Raw genomic sequence first — 19,378 nt, forward strand, 5'->3', positions numbered from 1 at the left:
CTTACTAGCTTTAAGATCTTGGATAAGTTACTGAAACTCTCCATACCTCAGTTTTCACATTTGTAAGATGGAGATGAAAACATTACCCATCTCATAGGATTGTTTTAAGGACTAAACACATTTAATATATGCAGAAGGCTTAGAATTGTTCTTGACACATACCAAGCACCATGTCAGTTGTCTGCTGGTATTGTTATCTACCAGATATGATATAAAGGTTGTTAATTTTCCAAGAGTTGTGATATGATAATATCTATATAACAGCAAACTTCTATTAAACATAATTAAATCTTTTGGTAGGCATTTCAGCATCTTTTAATACTTCAGCTAGAAAGAAATGACCAAGAACCAATGCTTAGAGTGTTATTTACAATTTTGCTTCCTGATTTATAAATTGTGCATAAATTTACATACTGACCTGGCTTCATTACAAAAACAGAACTCTGCATGTAACAATTAAAGAATAACATTCATCTTAAGTACCTGTGGGCCATTTATAAAAATGATTAAAGTGCTATGCCATAAAGCAAGTATCAACAAACCTCAAAGAGACAGTGTCATACATATCACATTCTCTGACCACAATGTAATTAAGTTAAAAGTATGTTACAAAAAGATACACAGAAAATCCTGTTAAGTGTAAAACGTAACAAACAATTCTAAATAACTTATGGGTCAGTGAAAATATCATAATGAAATGTAAAAAAACTTAGAATTGAGTTATAAAAATGCTTCATACCAAAACTGGTGGGATACGTTAAGACAGTACTTAGAAGGAGAGTTTAGCCTTAAATGCACATATTAGAAAAGAAGGCTGGGCTGGGCATGTTGGCTCACACCTGTAATCCCAGCACTTTGGGAGGGTGAGGTGGGTGGATCATGAGGTCAGGAGTTCGAGATCAGCCTGGCCAATATGGTAAAACCCTATCTCTACTAAAAATACAAAAATTACCAAAAGAGGGCCCACATAGCCAAGTCAATTCTAAGCAAAAAGAACAAAGCGGGAGGCATCACACTACCGGACTTCAAACTATACTACAAGGCTACAGTAATCAAAACAGTGTGGTACTGGTACCAAAACAGAGATACAGACCAATGGAACAGAACAGAGGCCTGGGAGGCAACACCACATATCTACAACCATCCAATCTTTGACAAACCTCACAAAAACAAGCAATGGGGAAAGGAGTCCATGTTTAATAAATGGTGTTGGGAAAACTGGCTAGCCATGTGCAGAAAGCAGAAACTGGATCCCTTCCTGACACCTTACACTAAAATTAACTCCAGATGGATAAAAGACTTAAACATAAGACCTAACACCATAAAAACCCTAGAAGAAAACCTAGGCAAAACCATTCTGGACATAGGTGTAGGCAAGGACTTCATGACCAAAACACCAAAAGCATTGGCAACAAAAGCCAAAATAGACAAATGGGACCTAATCAAACTCCACAGCTTCTGGACAGCAAAAGAAACAGTCATTAGATTGAATCGGCAACCAACAGAATGGGAAAAAAGTTTTGCAATCTACCCATCTGACAAAGGGCTGATATCCAGAATCTACAAAGAACTAAAACAGATCTACAAGAAAAAAACAAACAAGCCCATTCAAAAGTGGGCAAAGGATATGAACAGATACTTTACAAAAGAAGACATACATGAGGCCAACAAACATATGAAAAAATGCTCATCATCACTGGTCATCAGAGAAATGCAAATCAAAACTACACTGAGATACCATCTCACACCAGTTAGAATGGCGATCATTAAAAAATCAGGAGACAACAGATGCTGGAGAGGATGTGGAGAAATAGGAACACGTTTACACTGTTGGTGAGAGTGTAAACTAGTTCAACCATTGTGGAAGACAGTGTGGTGATTCCTCAAGGACCTAGAAACAGAAATTCCATTTGACCCAGCAATCCCATTACTAGGTATATATCCAAAGGATTATAAATCATTCTCCTATAAGGACACATTCACATGAATGTTCATTGCAGCACTGTTTACAATAGCAAAGACCTGGAACCAACCCAAATGCCCATCAATGATAGACTGGACAGGGAAAATGTGGCACATATACACCATGGAATATTATGCAGCCATCAAAAACGATGAGTTCGTGTCCTTTGTAGGGACATGGATGAACCTGGAAACCATTATTCTCAGCAAACTGACGCAAGAACAGAAAATAAAACACCGCATGTTCTCACTCATAGGTGGGTGTTGAACAATGAGAACACATGGACACAGGGAGGGAAGCATCACACACTGGAGTCTGTCGAGGGGAAATAGGGGAGGGACAGTGGGGGGTGGGGAGTTGGAGAGAGACAGCATGGGGAGAAATGCCAGATATAGGTGATGGGGAGGAAGGCAGCAAATCACACTGCCATGTGTGTACCTATGCAACCATCTGGCATGTTCTTCACATGTACCCCTAAACCTAAAATGCCAAAAAAAAAAAAAAAAAAAAAAAAAGAAAAACAAAAATTAGCCAGGAGTGGTGGTGGTGGGTACCTGTAATCCCAGCTACTCAGGAGGCTGAGGCAGAATTGCTTGAACCTGGGAGGCAGAGGTTGCAGTGAGCAGAGGCTATGCCACTGTACTCCAGCCTGGGTGACAGAGCAAGACTCTTTCTCAGAAAAAAAAAAAAAAAAAAAAAAAAAAAGGAAGAAGGCTGGGCATGGTGGCTCATGTCTATAACTTCAGTGCTTTGGGAGGGTGAGGGGAGAAGATCATTGGAGGCCTAGGAGCTGGAGACCAGCCTGGGCAACAAAGCAAGACTCTATCTCTACAAAGTATTAAAAAATTACTGGGTATGGTTGCCTGTAGTCCTAACTCAGGAGGCTGAGACAGGAGGATTATTTGAGCCCAGGAGTTTGAGGTTGCAGTGAGCTATGATTATGCTACTGAACTCTAGCCTGGCCAATGGAGCAAGACCTTGTCTCGAAAAAATAATAAAAAAAGAAAGACTGGAAATAAATGAAATACATGAATATGTGTGAAGTTTGTAAAGTTAGCCAAAACCAATAGAAAATTTAAAAAAGGAGATAATAAAAATTAGGTCATAAAACAGTGAAACAGAAAATAAACCTACAACGATGAGAATGAACCAAACCCAGAGGGGTTTCTGAACAAATCTCTGGCAAAGTTCATCAAGAAAAAAAGAGTAGGTACAAATAAACAATATTAGAAATGAACAGGGGACATAATGACAAAGATGGTAGAGAATAAAAAGGTGAGAGAATACCATGAAGAAGCTCTCTGCAATATTTTAAAACTTAGATTTTTTAGGAAAATGTAGTTTACCAAAACTCACTCAAGAAATAGAAAGCCTAGATGGCCTTATAAATTGAAGTAGTTGTTAAAAAACAAAAATAAAACTTTCTTAAAACTAAAAACCAAAACACCAGGCTCTCATACTTTTATAGGCAAGTACTGCCAAACTTTTAAGATACAAATCATTCCAATATTATATAAAGGCTTTCAGAGAATTGAAGAGAGAATACTCTCCAAGTCATTGTATAAGGTAGATATAACTTTGAAACTAAAATCAGACAGAGAAATACAAGAGAGGAAAATTAACCACAGGCCAGTCTCACTCGTAAATATCGAGATCTTATAAAGAAAACATTAGTAGGGCAGTATATAAAAAAGATAATATGCAATGACTAAGCTGAGTTTATCTGAGAAATGCAAGGGTGGTTTTTCATTAGGAAATCTTTAAAAGACATTCACCACATTAACAGATAAAAGCAAAAAAACAAATGATCGTGTCAGTAGATTTTTCATCTCTACTGAAAAAGCATTTGATTAAATTCAAAACCTATTCACAATTAAAATGCTCAGCAACTAAAATATAAAGGAATTTCCCTAGCCCTAATAAAAGATATATACTAAACATCTGCATTATTCTTAAAGAATAAATATTGGAAAGATTCCTCTTTAAAAAAACATTTTTTTTTTTTTTCCCTAGAGACAAGGTCTCTCTGACACCCAAGCTGGAGTGCAGTGGCATGATCATAGCTCACTATAGCCTTGAACTTCCGGGTTCGAGCAATCCTTCCACCTCAGCTTCCTGAGTAGCTGGGACTATAGGCAAGCACCACCAAGCCCAGCTAATTTTGGATTCCTTTTAAAAAACAAGAATAGGACAGGATGTCTACTATACCACTCCTTGAAAGACTTCAGATCCTAGCCAGTGCAGTAATATAACAAAGAGAAGTTAAAGAAATAATGATGTTGTAGCTTTACTGAATATATAAAAATTATTAAAAATAGCAAACAAAAAATACATACTGGAATCTAAAACCAAATATCCTCCTGTGGGAGTGCCGTACACTCTCTATGCCTATAAATATTCCTCTGAAAGCAGCAATGATGCCAGATACCATCTTGTGTACACAGTGGTCTCCTCTTATTCTCAAGAGGAGAGTAAGGCACTAAAATGCTTAGGGTGTTATTTCTCGCTCTCCGGGGGTAAAGGAAAGGGGTGTTAAGTACAAAAATAACCCTATCTCAAAGAAAGAGTCTTCCAGAAGAATCATTTTTGGACTATCCTCTGAATACTAGTGCATATAACTCGGTCCTTTCAAAGAAAAGCCTAAATCCACATGTCCAAACCCTTCCCATCTTTGAGAATTAACTGAAGATGCATCTTCTTAAAAAATCATTCTTTGAGCTGGGCATGGTAGCTCATGGCTATAATCCCAGCACTTTGGGAGGAGGCAGGCAGATTGCTTAAGCTCAGGAAATTGAGGCCAGCCTGGACAACATGGTAAAACCCAACCTCTACAAAAACGTCAAAAGTTAGCTGGGCATGGTGATGTGCACCTGTAGTCCCAGATACTCAGGAGGCTGCGGTAGGAGAACTGCTTGAGCCCGGTAGGCAGAGGTTGCAGTGAGCCAAGATTGTGCCATTGTACTCCAGCCTGGGCAATTGAGCTAGACTCTGTCTCAAAAAACCCCCACATTATTCTTTGTCTATTTCAGTTCGTAGTGAATTCTTTCCACAGAATGACTGCACTATGGCAGGCATTAATAATTTAATTATTGATTTGACATCTCTTACCATTTATTTTTGTATTATTATTTAACTCTATGATGTCCTAATTTATAAATAGCATATCTAATTCCTAAATGAATGAGGGAACAGTTCTTAAACAGTTATTTATTTACATATATCTTGTATTCTAGAACAGATGTCTCCCCTACATCTTGAGGCCCAGTGTGATACTTTGCTTTATCTCTCATGGTCTCTTAATAAGTCATAACCTAACAGTGATACAGAGATGCTCCAGCTAACAGAACTCTAATATACTCTCCCTTCATTATCTACATGCTGGAACATGTGCAGATGAATAAGAACCAATGGAGGCCAATAATGATTAAAATGAAAGATGATTTTAAAAGATCTTTTATATATATCCTTTATACTTTCTTAGCTGAGTGTGATGGCATACACCTGTGGAAAGCTGAGATGGGAGGATAGCTTGCACTTAGGAGCTCAAGACCAGTTGAGGCAACATAGTGAGACCCTATCTCAAAAACAAAACAAACAAACAAAAACATTTTCTTCACTAGGCTACAGGGAAAAAAGTTAAGGAAGGCAAAGAAATATATATGAAACTTACCTTGCCTGTGAATCATGCCTCCATGCATAATTCTTGCAACAATACAATGATTTAGTTCATTCATTTTTAAAGTGATTCCCTGTATAAAAGAAAAAAAGTTCAGTAAAAGTATTTTGGCAGTACTTCTCATAATATTTGTGATTTTGCTGTAGATAATTTTAATTACCAAAGTTGAAAAACATTAAATAGGGAAAATGAAGACTATCCAGTATGCCACACACACAAAACTGCTCCATGACAAAAATGCTATTTTTGATTGCTATAATAGTATACATACATTTTATACAGTGCTTTTAATACACTTTTTTTTTTTTTTTTTTTTTTTTTGGAGACAGAGTCTCATTCTGTAACCCAGGCTGGAGCTGGCACAATTGCAGCTCACTGCTACCTCCACCTCCAGGGTTCAAGTGATTCTCTTGCCTCAGCCTCCTGAGTAGCTGGAATTAAAAGTGACTGCTACCATGCCAAGCTAATTTTTGAATTTTTAGTAGAGACGAGGATAAGGAAAGAGATGGTTCACTATGTTGGCCAGGCTGGTTTTGAATTGCTGACCCCAAGTGATCACCTGCTTTGGCCTCCCAAAATGCTGGTATTACAGGTGTGAGTCACCATGGCGGGCCAATAGTGCTTTTAAATTTTCTGATTATGATTATTTTCCCTGTTGCTCTATTTTTAATATTGCCTATTATTTTAAAAAAGTTTTTATTGATATATAATTGACATACACATATTTAAAGTATACAATTTGATGTTTGCCATATGTATGAAACTATTGCCACAATCAGGATAGTGATATATCTATCATTCCCAAAAGTTTCCTCATGGTTGTTGGTAATATTCTCCCATCACTCCATGCCCTCCCTGCCACATCCCTAAGCCACTACTAATATGACAATCAAAACGCTGATAATATAGTTGTTGACCAAACACTGATACAGTCAACTTTTGCTGACTACAGATTTGTTTGCACTGTACCTAAATGAAATAATACAGTATGAACTCCTTTTTGTTGCTTTTTTCACTCAGCATAATTATTTTTAGATTCTACCATGTTGTTGCATGTATTAGTAATTCATTCTTTGTTCTTCCTGAGTGGTATTCCACTGTATGAACATATCAGTTTATCCATTCACCCACTGAATTGTTTCCTGGTTTGGGCCATTATAAGTAAAGCTGTATTCCTCGGTTAATCATCATTTGATCATAACATATATATATTTTAAGATCTGGAACACTTCATGCATTTGTGTATCACACTTATACAGAGGCCAGGATAATATTTTCTGTACTATTTATATTTTAGTATATGTACTGCTGAAGTGAGCACATATTAACATTTTCATATATTGTTGGATTTGCTTTGCTAATATTTTGTTTAGAATTTTTACATCTATATTCATGAAGAATACTACTCTGTAGTTTTCTTTGTTTGTCATGTCTTATCTGGTTTTGGTATCAGGGTAATGCTGGCTTTCTAGAATGAGCTGGGAAAAACTCATTCTTTTTCAATGTTTTGGAAACAGTTTGTATAGAATTGGTATTATTTCTCTATTGTATGTTTGATAGAATTTACCAGTGAAGCCATCTTGGCCTGGGGTTTTCTTTAAGGGATAGTTTTTAACTACAAATTCAATTTTCAAATGGTACAGGGCAATTCAGTTTATTCCTTCTTAAATAAGCTTTAGCAGTTTCTGTCTTCCAGGGGATTTTTCCATTTTATCTAAGTTGTTGAATTTATTGGCATAAATCTGTTTATTTCCTTATCATCCTTTTTATATCTGTAGACTCTGTAGTGATGCCCCTTCTCTCAGGCCTGATATTGGTAATTCATGTCTTTTTTCCCCCCGATTGCATAGTCATTTTTCTGATCAGTCTAATCTTTCCAAAGAAAAAGTATTTTTCATTTTATTGATACTCTATTGCTTTCTGTTTTCTATTTCATTAATTTCCACTTTTATCTTTATTACTTCTTCTCTTCTACTCGTTTTGGGTTTAATTTACTCCTTTTTGTCCTAGTTACTGTTAAGGTATAAGCTGCAATCTTTGATTCGAGATGTTTCTTCTCTTCCAATATAGGTGTTTAATGGTACATATTTCTCTTTAAACACTGCTTTAGTGGTATCTTGCAAATTCTGATATACTGTGGTCCATTTTAATTCACTACAAAATACTTTTAAATTTCCCTTTTGATTTCCTTTAATCCATGGGTTAGTTAGAATTGTGTTATTTAGTTTTCAAGTACTTGGAGATTTCTCTCTCTGTTATTCATGTCTAATTTAATCCCAGTGTGGTCTGAGAATATACTTTGATACCAACTAAGTTACTCAAGCTTCCTCCTTTTGATTAATGTTATCATAGTATATCTTTTTCCATCTTCTTCTTTTTTTTTTTTTTTGAAGAGATGAGGTCTCACTTCTCACTCTGCTGCCCAGGCTGGAGCACAGTGGTACGATCATAGCCCACTGCATCCTCAAACTCCTGAGCTCAAGTGATCCTCCTCCCTCAGCCTTCCAAGCAGCTGGAACTACAGGCATGTGCCATCAAACCTGGCTTCTACCTTTTTACTTTGAAACTATTCTTTGTGTATAAAGTGCATGTTTTACAAGTAGAATATGATGATTGATACGGTTTGGTATAAATATATATTCTTGCTATTTGACTTCTATTTGTTCCACCTGTTCTATGTTGTCTTTTTCTGCCTTTCTTTGTATTATTTTCATTCTGTTTTATCTCCTGTGTTATTAGCTACCACTCTTCATTTTGTTGTTTTAGTGGTTGTATTAGGGTTTATAGCATCTATCTTTAACTTGTCAGTGTACCTTCAAGTGATGTTATGCCACTTCACATATAGTATAAGAACTTTACAATAGTATATAGTACTTCTATGTCTTTCTTCCTGACCTTGTGCTACTGTTGTCATACATTTCATTCTTCCACATACTATAAACTCCAAAATACATTGTTACTTTTGTTTAAATTGCCAATCATAAGAGATTGAAGTAATAAGAAAAATAACTTCTAGGTTTACCCATGTAGCTATCATTTCCAGCGCTCTTTATTTCCTTTTTGTAAATTCATATTTCAATCTGTTATTATTTTCTGTCTGCCTGAAGAATGTCCTAAATATACTGGGGTCTTATAGCGTGGGTCTGCTGAATTCTTTCAGCTTTGTTATATCTGAAGACATCTTTATTTTGCTTTTGTTCTTGAAAGATACCTTTGCTTGGTTTAGAATTCTAAGTTGAGAAATGTTTGTTTTTAGTACTATATGACACTGTTCTTGTTTATAGTGCTTTGATAAGACACTGATGTTATCCTTATCTTTGTTCCTCTGTGTGTAAAAGTTCTTATTGTTTTTTTTCTTTTTTTTTATGAGATGGAGTCTTGTTCTGAAGCCCAGGCTGCAGTGCAGTGGCACAATATCTTGGCTCACTCCAACCTCCGCCTACCAGGCTCAAGCGATTCTCCTGCCTCACTCTCCCAATTTCTTTTTTCTTTTTGCTCTGTTTCTCAGATTTTCTGTGCCATAGGTTCCAAGCAGTTTGATTACGATGTACCTTGGTATTATTTTCTTCATTTTTCTTGTGTTTGGGGTTTACCATGGTTTTTGGATCTGTGGGTTTATAGTTTTCATCAAGTTTGGAGTGTGTTCAGTCATTATTTCTTCAAACGTTTCTTCTTTCTTTTCCTCTCTCTCTTCTTCATGAACTCCAATTAACCATATATATATTAGGCTGACTGAAGTTGTCCTACAATTTAGTGATGCTGTTTTAATCTTTGAAAATTCTTTTTCTTGCTGTGTTTCATTTTGGATAGTTTTTATTGCTATGTCTTCAAGTTCACTAATCTCTTCTGAAATGTCTAATCTGCCATTAATCCCATGGTATATTTTTCTGCTAATTCTATTATCTGTTAGTTGTATGTAATTTTTGATTATTCTCCACATAATAGGTCACCCTTTCTGGTCTTTTTACATGCCTAGTGATCTTTGATTAGATGTCAGACATTGTGAATTTGTTGCATACTTGATGTTTTTGTATTCCTAAAAATATTCTTATGCTTTGTTCTGAGATTTAGATTGGTTGCTTGGAAATAGTTTGATATTTTGGGTCTTGCTTTCATGATCCATTACGCAGGTCTGGAGCAGTTGTCAGTTTGGGGCTAATTACGTCTCATTACAGAGATAAGATTTCCCTGATCACTCTACAAACGTGCCATGAATTAGAAATTTTTCTAGTCTGACTGGGGGGAACAGGTAGTGAGTGTCAGGCGCTGTTCCTTCTAATCCTTTGTTTTTTTCTCCATTCAAAGTGGAGAGTGTCGGGGAGTTTCTCAGTGTTGGGGAGTTTCCTATCAGACATGCACTGATTGATACTCTGCTGAATACTCGAGGGAGATCCTCTACAGATCTGATGTTCTCTCTGTGTGCAGCTCTTTCCTCTTCAGTACCCTGTCCTATGAACTCTAGTTGCTTTGGTTCCACCGGACTCTTAGCTTTGTCCCCTTGATTCAGAGAGTCTGCCTACTCTGCCTTAGTTCCTCTCCCTGTGCTGTAGCCTGGAAACTCCCTCAAGGCAGCATGGTGGGGCATTCATATGGGTCACCTTGTTTGTTTCCTGTCTCTCTTTTTTTTTTTCTATATATATATTTTTTTTTTTAATTTAAAGACGGGGTTTCACCATATTGGTCAGGCTGGTCTTGAACTCCTGACCTCAGGTGATCTGCCCGTCTCAGCCTCCCAAAGTGCTAGGATTACAGGCGTGAGCCACCGTACCTGGCTGTTTCCTGTCTCTTAAGAGATCACTGTCTTTAGCTGCCTGATGTCTAATACCTTGAAATCTGTTCTTTCATGAGATTTTGTGTTTTTTATATGTTGGGTTGTTTCAAATGAGAGGATAAATCTGGTCCTGGTTACTCTATCTTGGCCAGAAATAAAAATTATACAGTCATATTTAATGCCAGAATACTATTCAATAGATTACTTTTTGCTTTCTGATTATCCACTATTAAAAAACAAGCATTTATAAACAGATTTTTTTGTACTAGATCTTGTTAATCCTAAGAATCATACAGGGAAATTTTAAATAATGCTGACTCTTAAACCCACTCTTTAGATTTAAGCTCAGGAGGCCGGGAATGGAGCCCAGAAACCTGTACTTTTTAACAGGCTCCCTTGCTAGAAAGTGGCCTTGAATTTGAGATGATTAAGGGTGGGGACTGAGTCTTTTATTTTTCACTAGAGAATAACACTGTTGGAAAGCTTCATAAAAATATCTGATACTTTATACTCTAACTTAATTTCTACCATTCCACGAACTATAACTTTGCATGGTTCCTATTTTGCAGTTTTCAGAAGTGGTAGGCGAGCAATGTGAAAAACTGGTTTATCAAAATGTTTCTAGTCCTAAGATTCAATTAAAATATTCAAGTTTCATTTCCAACTTGTGCATTCAATCAGCATGTGTGGAACTAAGAGAAGTGTTCCTGGAAAAATGCTGTAAATTAGTGTGTAAGTCAAATCTAATTTCATAAGGGAAATGATAGTACAATAGAGGTTCTACCCTTGAAACTAATAGATTTATGTATTCATTCAACCAACATTAACATGCACTTACTATGAGGCAGGCACTCTGCTAGGTACAGTAGCAAATGAGACTAAAAGGGTCTCTCACGGCCAGGGGAAGTTTACCTCAAACTAACTGTAGTTAACATTTATTATTCTGTAGATCCCAAATATTTCTCTGTAGAGAGGAATTGATTCATGTTCTCTCTGTTCCCAAGTTCACAAATTCTAGGGAAGGGACTGGCATAGCTTGGGTTAGGTGCCTACTCCTGAACCTACCAGCTTAAGGGGGGATATTAGGAAGGTTATACTCCTGGCCTTTCCCTGTTTATATAAGTCTTTCCTCTATTTTGTAAGCTAGTTCAAGTTTGGTTTTTGTCACTTGCAACTATGGGATCCCAGTCAATAAAAAAAAATTATAAGTACGATGCTATGAATGGGAAAACACAGGGTGTATAGGAGTATATCACCCTTGGGGAATGGACACATTGTAGAGGATCTGAAAAACAAAAAAGATCATATAGGAATACCTTGCACTGTAATATAATGCTTTGAATAAAGTGACTAAGAAAGCAAATAAAGTTGTATTAAATATATTAGAGATTTATACTCTATTATTGAAAATATATATTTTATATTTCACATAAAATAATTCCTGTTTTCATGGCAGCCTGTCAAAAAAAGAGAAGAAATATACATCTTCACTACGATCACAGAAGACAGAAGAACTTTTGGAAGGAGACTTTTAGGGGAGACTCAAGACCATTTAATACTTTCTGAAAAAGTAACTCAAGGATGTAGTTTTATGCTTTTATTGTCTATGTTTCTATGTAGTGAGTCTTCACACAATCAAGCAACTGTCATTGGGCTGCTTGAGAACATAATGATTCCAAGACACTTTGAGGCCTCCTTCTTGCGGTCCCTTCTACCTTCTTATATGCTTTGCTTGGCTGAACATCACCCCTTCTTCCTGCCTCTTCAATACAGCTTTCTCTCCTCTCCAGCTCTGTCATAACTGGGTTTGTTAAATAAACTATGCTAAGGTACAAATTTACTTGTTTAATGTAGCCAGCCCTGTGGAATGTGAGTTCCAGTAAGGGGCAGTGTCTTATCTGACAATAGATCACTGGCATCTAATAAGAGTGATTTGCACTTAATAGGGACTTCAAAAATATTTGGTGAATGAGTGAATGAATATATAAAACAAATGAATGGAATATTAGATTTTCAGAGCTAGGTGGGATCTTGGGGAACATTAATTTAGTCAACTATGCTTTTAGAGATGAGCCAACTGAGGCCCACTGACATGAAGTGATTTGCCTAAGACACCCAAAACCTGCTGTAGCCTGCGCTCTTAAGCCAAAGAGTTGTCTGGACAGTACCAGAAGGGGTGAGGTGATCTGCATGCTACCTGTTTGCTGCAAGATAACATTGCATAACTGGCAAAGATGACTAAATGAGAATTAGGACCAGAAATGTCTAGAGCTGAGGGTTCTCCAAAAGTCATGGTCATAGGATCACTGCTTTATAACTTTTCTCTTAATCTAAAAGGCAACTTTTAGAAGTAGGTCATTGGTTTTTCTATATTCTAATATCCTTTTTCTATGGCCTGAGGAAAAAGATATGAATGTATAAATTTGAATTTTTTTTCTTCTTCTAAAGATATAGTTTCTCCTCCAACTTGGAACTTATCCAATGTTCCCTGTCTCATTGCCCATTCAGTTGTAGAAGCCTAAAGCTTAAGGGCTGTCCTTGATCCTTGCTTCTCCCTCAGTCCCATTGTCAATCCATTGTTAAGGCTTTCTGATTTTACTTACTCTTTCATTATTTCTTAAATGTGCTCACTTCTTTCCATCTTGACATCCATCCCTCAAGTTCAGAGTTCCATCATATCTGCCTTGCACTACTGCAATAACAGTCTCTTAACTGGTTTCTGTACATCCACTCTTGACCCCTCTCACACATTCTCTAGAGTGATACTTCAAAAATAAAAATATGATATTATCTTCCTGCTTAAAAGTCTTCAGTAGCCTCCCATTGTTTTCAAGATAATAAACAGAATCCTTAACATGTCTTCTAACACTTGTGTGATTCTGTTCCAGCCACTCACCTTGCTGTTTGCAGTTCCGCTGTGGTGCCTTCTTTCCATTGGGAAATTATGATAAGAGCCTTTTTACTACCAGGTTTACACATGTGCTGTTTGGTTTGCCTGAATGGTATCCCCCTGCTTCCTCTCACTCCCCTTGCTCTGCTAACATAAAGGAGCCTTTCCTTGATCTTCTCAATCTACAAGAATTCTATAAGAATGGTGAGGCAAGGTTCAGCATCAATTCTATTCCAACTCTACTCCCAAGTACTGAGTAAACTGATTCTTATTAAGTAGGTAGATGGGAACGGAAGAAATTTCATTCCAGCAATGTTACTCAGTTTTTTGAATGCCTTCTTAATTAATCTTCCTCTAATTCTGTTGAAGACAAAAGATCTGAAAACTATAAGATTTATAAAAGGATGATGATTTTTACAATGTTACTAGACATTCTCTTTCTCAATACCAATACCAATATTTCAAATTGTCTCTTTCTTTGCTGCCCCAAAGGTTTTTACACTCTGGAGGAATGTTCCAGTATGTTCCCCCTTTTTTTGGTTGAAGGGCAATTGTGAAAGGAGAGGTGAGAAAGAGAACCAGCATGCCTAAGACATAGTGTCAGGCAGAACAATTCTAGAAAAGAAGAGCAGGGGGGAATTGAAGATCTGGAAACTGATTTCTTTAAAACTATCCATGTCTTCCTTCTTTCCTCGGCTCCTAGTAGTATAGGTTGAAGTTAGCTGATCTAACTCATGCTGGGATTTTATGAGAGTATTGAAAACTTTATTTTCCTACTTACCATTGGTTCATCTGTGTTCTTTTGGAACTGTACCAGCCGAACTCTGGTCACATTCTCCATATCCATGTCTCCGTTAGCGCTTTCTGGAGAATCACCGTTTAAATAGGGAGAGGTGGGAGGAGGTGTGACCCTCAATGCTTCATCACTGTAAACTTCATGTGCCACTACGTCGTGAGTCTGAAGTAAGGCCTAGTGTTTTATAAAGAAAAAAATATTAATAACATTACTATTTCAGCAGAAATTTATTTTTATCTATCTATTTATTTATTTTGTGACAGGATCTCACTCTGTCACCCAGGGTGGAGTGCAGTGGTGCGATCTCAGTTCACTGCAGGCTTCACCTCCTGGGCTCAAGTGATCCTTCCTCTGCAGCCTTCTGAGTAGCTGGGATCACAGATGCATGCCACCACACCCGGCTAATTAAAAAAAAATTTTTTTCGTAGACATGGGGCTGACAAATTTATTATATAAACATATATCATTCTTTTCCTCTCAAAGGTATCACTCATCTAAAGAGAACATAAAGTGCGTAATATCGACATACAACTATATCTCAATTTCTTTGTGACAAACACTCATGATGAATAGATTTTTTAAAAACATGAGTGAATGAATGAGTGAATCAATGAAGAGATGTGTTTATTGATTATCTGGGTCAGAGGTGTTACCAACTAACTTGTTCAAATAAAGGCAAATGGTACAATTTCAAATAATTTAGCCAAAAGAATCCTCGATGAATAGAGTTGGCAAATTTGTGCTGGGGCTTAGAATGGAAACAAATTTAAATAGAAAACGTTCAATAATTGGTGTATTAAGCAAATATCTTTCATCAATGGCATTTACAATGACACTTCTATATAACCCAAAGGATGAAGATAATTTATAGTATATAATTTAGTAAAAGAAAAAATATATACACAGATGTATCTTAAAAATGTGATCTTCTAAAATATCACACATGATATGGAAGTCAAACTCTAAACATGTTAAATGTTTTTGTTCATTTTATTTTTTGGAGCACTTGTTCAAATAAAAAATAAGTTTAGAATTATTATTAAGACTTCTTTTTGCAAAGCCTATTAACAAAGAGAAAGTGATTTCTTTGTATTGACATCTCTATTTGTCAGCTTGGTGAACTTCAATAATAAAATGTCCCTTATGTCCCTAAAAAAGAATGTTCTTCTACTCACCACACGGTTTGTGCCATCATAATAAACACTTTTTAATAAGCATGAATATATGAATATTTCTATTTCAAAGAGAATTTATAGCTATCAGAATGTTTGGAGCTTTACACAGATTATATTTTCTTGTGTGCTAACTATAAATTTGGTTCTATTTTAATTTGTGATCTGTGTGGTAATGAGATAACTGCAGATAATAAAATGCAATTAAAATTGCTTTAAAAGTATAACTCATAATATCTGAAATTAAGTTATTTTATTAAAAGGCTTAAAAAAGTCATGACTTGGCTATTTTAATTTTAAAGGCATGCATATGAGGCAAAAAAAAAAAAAAAGAGGTAACAATCTGATAAAATCAGAAAGAAGATGGTGCTGATTTGTCACCAGTAAAGAATATGCTTTGAGAAATATACACAGTTGGTTTTCTGATGGAAATGGCAGATATTTCCACAGTCTCAGACAGCTGGTCTAAACTGGGATTTGGGTGAGGAGCACCAAGGGGCACTAAGCAATACATGGCTTGAAAGTAGGGCTCCACAGTGGCCTTGGGGAGCTTGGCTTCCTCACCAGTGCCCTGACTGCACACTGCAATGGTACTCCTGAGCCCAAGTATAGAGGCTGTGCTATGTGGGCAAATCCCTCTTCTTCTGATTTAATTGTGGTCACTTAAGAAACTAAGATTTAGGGCAAAAAGCAAAAATCAGTAACAGAAAAACTGGAACCTTTCATTTGCTAAAATTATGTTTGTCATATCATTGCAGCCTTGACCTCTTGGGCTCAAGTGAGCCTCCCACCTCAGCCTCCCGAGTAGCTGGGACCACAGGCACGTGCCACCACACCCAGATAATTGTTGTATTTTTTGTAGAGACAGGGTTTTGCCATGTTGCCCAAGCTGATCTTGAACTCCTGAGCTCATGCAATTCACCCGCCTGGCCTCCCAAAGTGCTGGGATTACAGGCCTGTACACATTCTTTTAAATTATATAAGCAAACATTTGTATTTAATGCCTTATTTACAAGGAAGGATAAGCCCACAATCATAAAATAATACTCAAATTGGACTTTAAAAGAAAAATGCTAGGCTTGGCTCAGTGGCTTATGCCTGTAATCCCAGCACTTTGGGAGGCCGAGGTGGGCAGATCACAATGTCAGGAGTTCGAGACCACCCTGGCCAACATGGTGAAACCCCATCTCTACTAAAAATACAAAAATTAGCCAGGCGCGGTGGCAGGCCCCTGTAATCCCAGTTACTCAGGAGGCTGAGGCAGGAGAATCGCTTGAACTCGGGAGCTGGCGGTTGCAGTGAGCCGAGACCACGCCATCGCACTCTGTCTTGTGTGACAGACCAAGACTCTTGTCTCAAAAAAAAAAAAAAGAAAAAAAAGAAAAAAAGCTCAAATGATGTCACCAAATAAGGTCATACTTAATAGTAACCACAATTTGGCACTGTAAATGATTGCTACCACAAAATGAAATTTAACCTAAATCTCTAATTCATATCCAAACAGAAAAAGGAGGCCACTTACAAACTATCTTTTTAAAAGCTTAAAGAAGAATATGCAAAATAAAAAATAGGAAAACCAAAATTTGAACATTTTTCTTCAAATATGTTAAGATGTATGAGTGAGCAGTTGTTACTAAGCTGAAATAGCTGTCAGTTTCAATTACATAACAATAATGTAATAGGAAAAAACCACTTTCACTTTTTGTACTATAGTAAGGATATGTATAAGACAACTAACAATATTAGACTAGAGTGAAAAAATCTGACTAATGTTTCATATTTTACAACTGCAACAAGCAAAGGAAATGTTCTTTTAAAACGTCAGTCTTTTAAATGGAATAACTAAAAAAGGAATCAGTGAGATAATATTCCTTTGTCATGATATCTAAAGATACAGATTTTAGGCCAGGTGTGGTAGTTCATGCCTGTAATCCCAGCACTTTGGGAGGCCAAGGAAGTAGGACTGTTTGAGCCCAGGAGTTCAAGACCAGTCGGGGCAACAAAGTGAGAACCCTGTCTCTATAAAAAAATAAAAGAAAGTAGACAGGTGTGATGGTGCATGTCTGTAGTCCCAGCTTCTTGGGAGGCTGAGGCAGGAGGATCGCTTTGCCCAGGAGTTATAGCCTGCAGTGAGCTAAGAAGGTGTCACTGCACTCCTGTCTGGGCAATAGAGCAAGACCCTGTCTCTTAAACAAAATAACAACAACAACAACAACAACAACAACAAAAACAGAGTTTTAAAGTCATTTAAATTTACCCTTATTTCCTCTCCCTTTAGTTACTGTAAATATTTACAAGTACCTGCATTTTCTGTATCAAGTAATTCAATGGTAAATCCTCATGTCATAATAATCGGAAAGCAAATTCGGATGACTGAGCAAATAAGTGTGAAATTATACATTTGCCAAGAATAACTCTCAAACCTTGGCATAATAAAAAAAAATTATAAGTATTTAACATATTTTCCTCTAGCTATTAATATTTCTTTAAAAATACCAAGATTTTGAAACCATGATTTAAAAAATGCTTATAAGATAGAAAGCTCCAGCATTTAAAAGTTTAATATAGCATATATATATCAGAATTGTATTTCCCACATAAGACATTATCTGCACATAACTTATTTGGGAATGACCAATGAGCTCAACTTAAATTTATTAGAAAACTTATTAGCATTATAAATCAACTGACTTTTAAGAGCCTGGGCTTTGGAGCCAGCAAGATCTGGCTTGAACCTCATTGAGGTGAGTGACCTTAAGCAAGTCTCTTTACCTTGTTAGGGTACAATTTCCTATCTGAACTGTGAAATGGGTTTAATCACACCAGCTTACATCCCAATCATCAGCAAGTCCTCTTGTATGTAACCATCCCCAACACAGAAACCCCATCTGCCCATGTTCTACCATTCTCACCTTTCACCATGCCTCTACCACCTCTCACAACAGTCTTCCAATTGGTCTCCTTAAACCCTTATTCCCCTACTGTCCATTCTCTTTATGTCAGCCCCAGCAATCTCAAAAGCACAGATCAGGTATTTTCCTGTGTGCCATCACTTAGTGTCATCCTACCGCAATCAGGAGAAAACTGCAGACTCCTTACAATGGCCTGGAAGGCTTTTATTTTATATATTAAAAATATAAATAAAATTGGTCTGGCCTCTGCTGACCTCTCTTGGTACTTCATGTACCACTCTCCCTTGTTAATTGTATCTCAGCCACAACGGACTTCTGCTCCTTGAACCTACAAAGCTCTTTCCTGCCTCTGGGCCTTTGCATTTGCTTTTCCCAAAGGAGTCTCAACCCAAGTGTCAACTCCTCATGGCGCGATCTCGGCTCACTGCAACCTCCGCCTCCCATGTTCAAGCGATTCATGTGCCTCAGCCTCCCGAGTAGCTGGGAGTAGAGGTGTGTGCCACCATGCCTGGCTATTTTTTTTTGTATTTTTAGTAGAGATGGGGTTTCACCATATTGGCCAGGCTGGTCTCGAACTCCTGACTTCAAATGATCCTCATGTCTCAGTCTCCCAAAGTGCTGGGATTATAAGTGTGAGCCACTGCGCCAAGCATTTTTTATTTTTTGAGACAAGGTCTTGCTCTGTTGCCCATGCTGAAGTGCAATGGTGCAATCATGGCTCACTTCATTCTTGACCTCCCAGGCTCATGTGATCCTCCCACCTCAACCTCCTGGCCTTAAGTAAGTCTCTTTACCTTCTTAGGGCACAACTGTAGCTGGGACTACAGGCATGTGCCACCATGTCTGGCTAGTTTATTTTTAATATTTTGTGCAGATGGGGTTTCCCTATGTTGCCTAGGCTGGTCTTTAAGTCCTGGGTTCAAGCAATCTTCCTGCCTTGGCCTTCCAAAATGCTGGGATTACAGGTGTGAGCTACTGTGCCTGGTCCAAAATTTATTATTTATCTGTTTCTAGCTATGGAATACTGCAAAGAGCAGTCAGCCAAGGAGAGGCTAACCTATCTGCAAATGGGCAAGTTCCTAATCTAGTCAATGTTTTACTGATAACTTACTATGTGCCCTATACATGATAGATACTATGGCGCAACTAATAATACATATTAGATAATATCTGTTAGGCTTTAAGCATATGTCAAGCA

The 19,378-nt window shown here is 37.1% G+C and overlaps 1 protein-coding gene and 1 non-coding gene across 3 annotated transcripts in view; both read right to left on the reverse strand.

Moving 5' to 3' along the window:
- Positions 1–19,378, reverse strand: part of CASK (calcium/calmodulin dependent serine protein kinase) — a 322,704-nt gene that overhangs the window by 41,236 nt on the left and 262,090 nt on the right. For both annotated transcript variants that reach the window (XM_032261683.1, XM_032261682.1), the window contains 2 exons: positions 14,082–14,270; positions 5,634–5,712 (listed from right to left, as the gene is read on the reverse strand). In XM_032261683.1, coding sequence (XP_032117574.1) covers positions 5,634–5,712; positions 14,082–14,270 — 268 coding nt within the window. The remainder of the gene's footprint in view (positions 1–5,633; positions 5,713–14,081; positions 14,271–19,378) is intronic.
- LOC116539079 lies at positions 6,854–6,960 on the reverse strand. The gene has a single exon (XR_004263912.1). It is a non-coding gene; the product is annotated as a U6 spliceosomal RNA (small nuclear RNA).

The sequence above is a fragment of the Sapajus apella genome, unplaced genomic scaffold, assembly GCF_009761245.1.
Source record: "Sapajus apella isolate SASKATOON/1434 unplaced genomic scaffold, GSC_monkey_1.0 scaffold125, whole genome shotgun sequence".
Classification (NCBI taxonomy): Eukaryota; Metazoa; Chordata; class Mammalia; order Primates; family Cebidae; genus Sapajus; species Sapajus apella.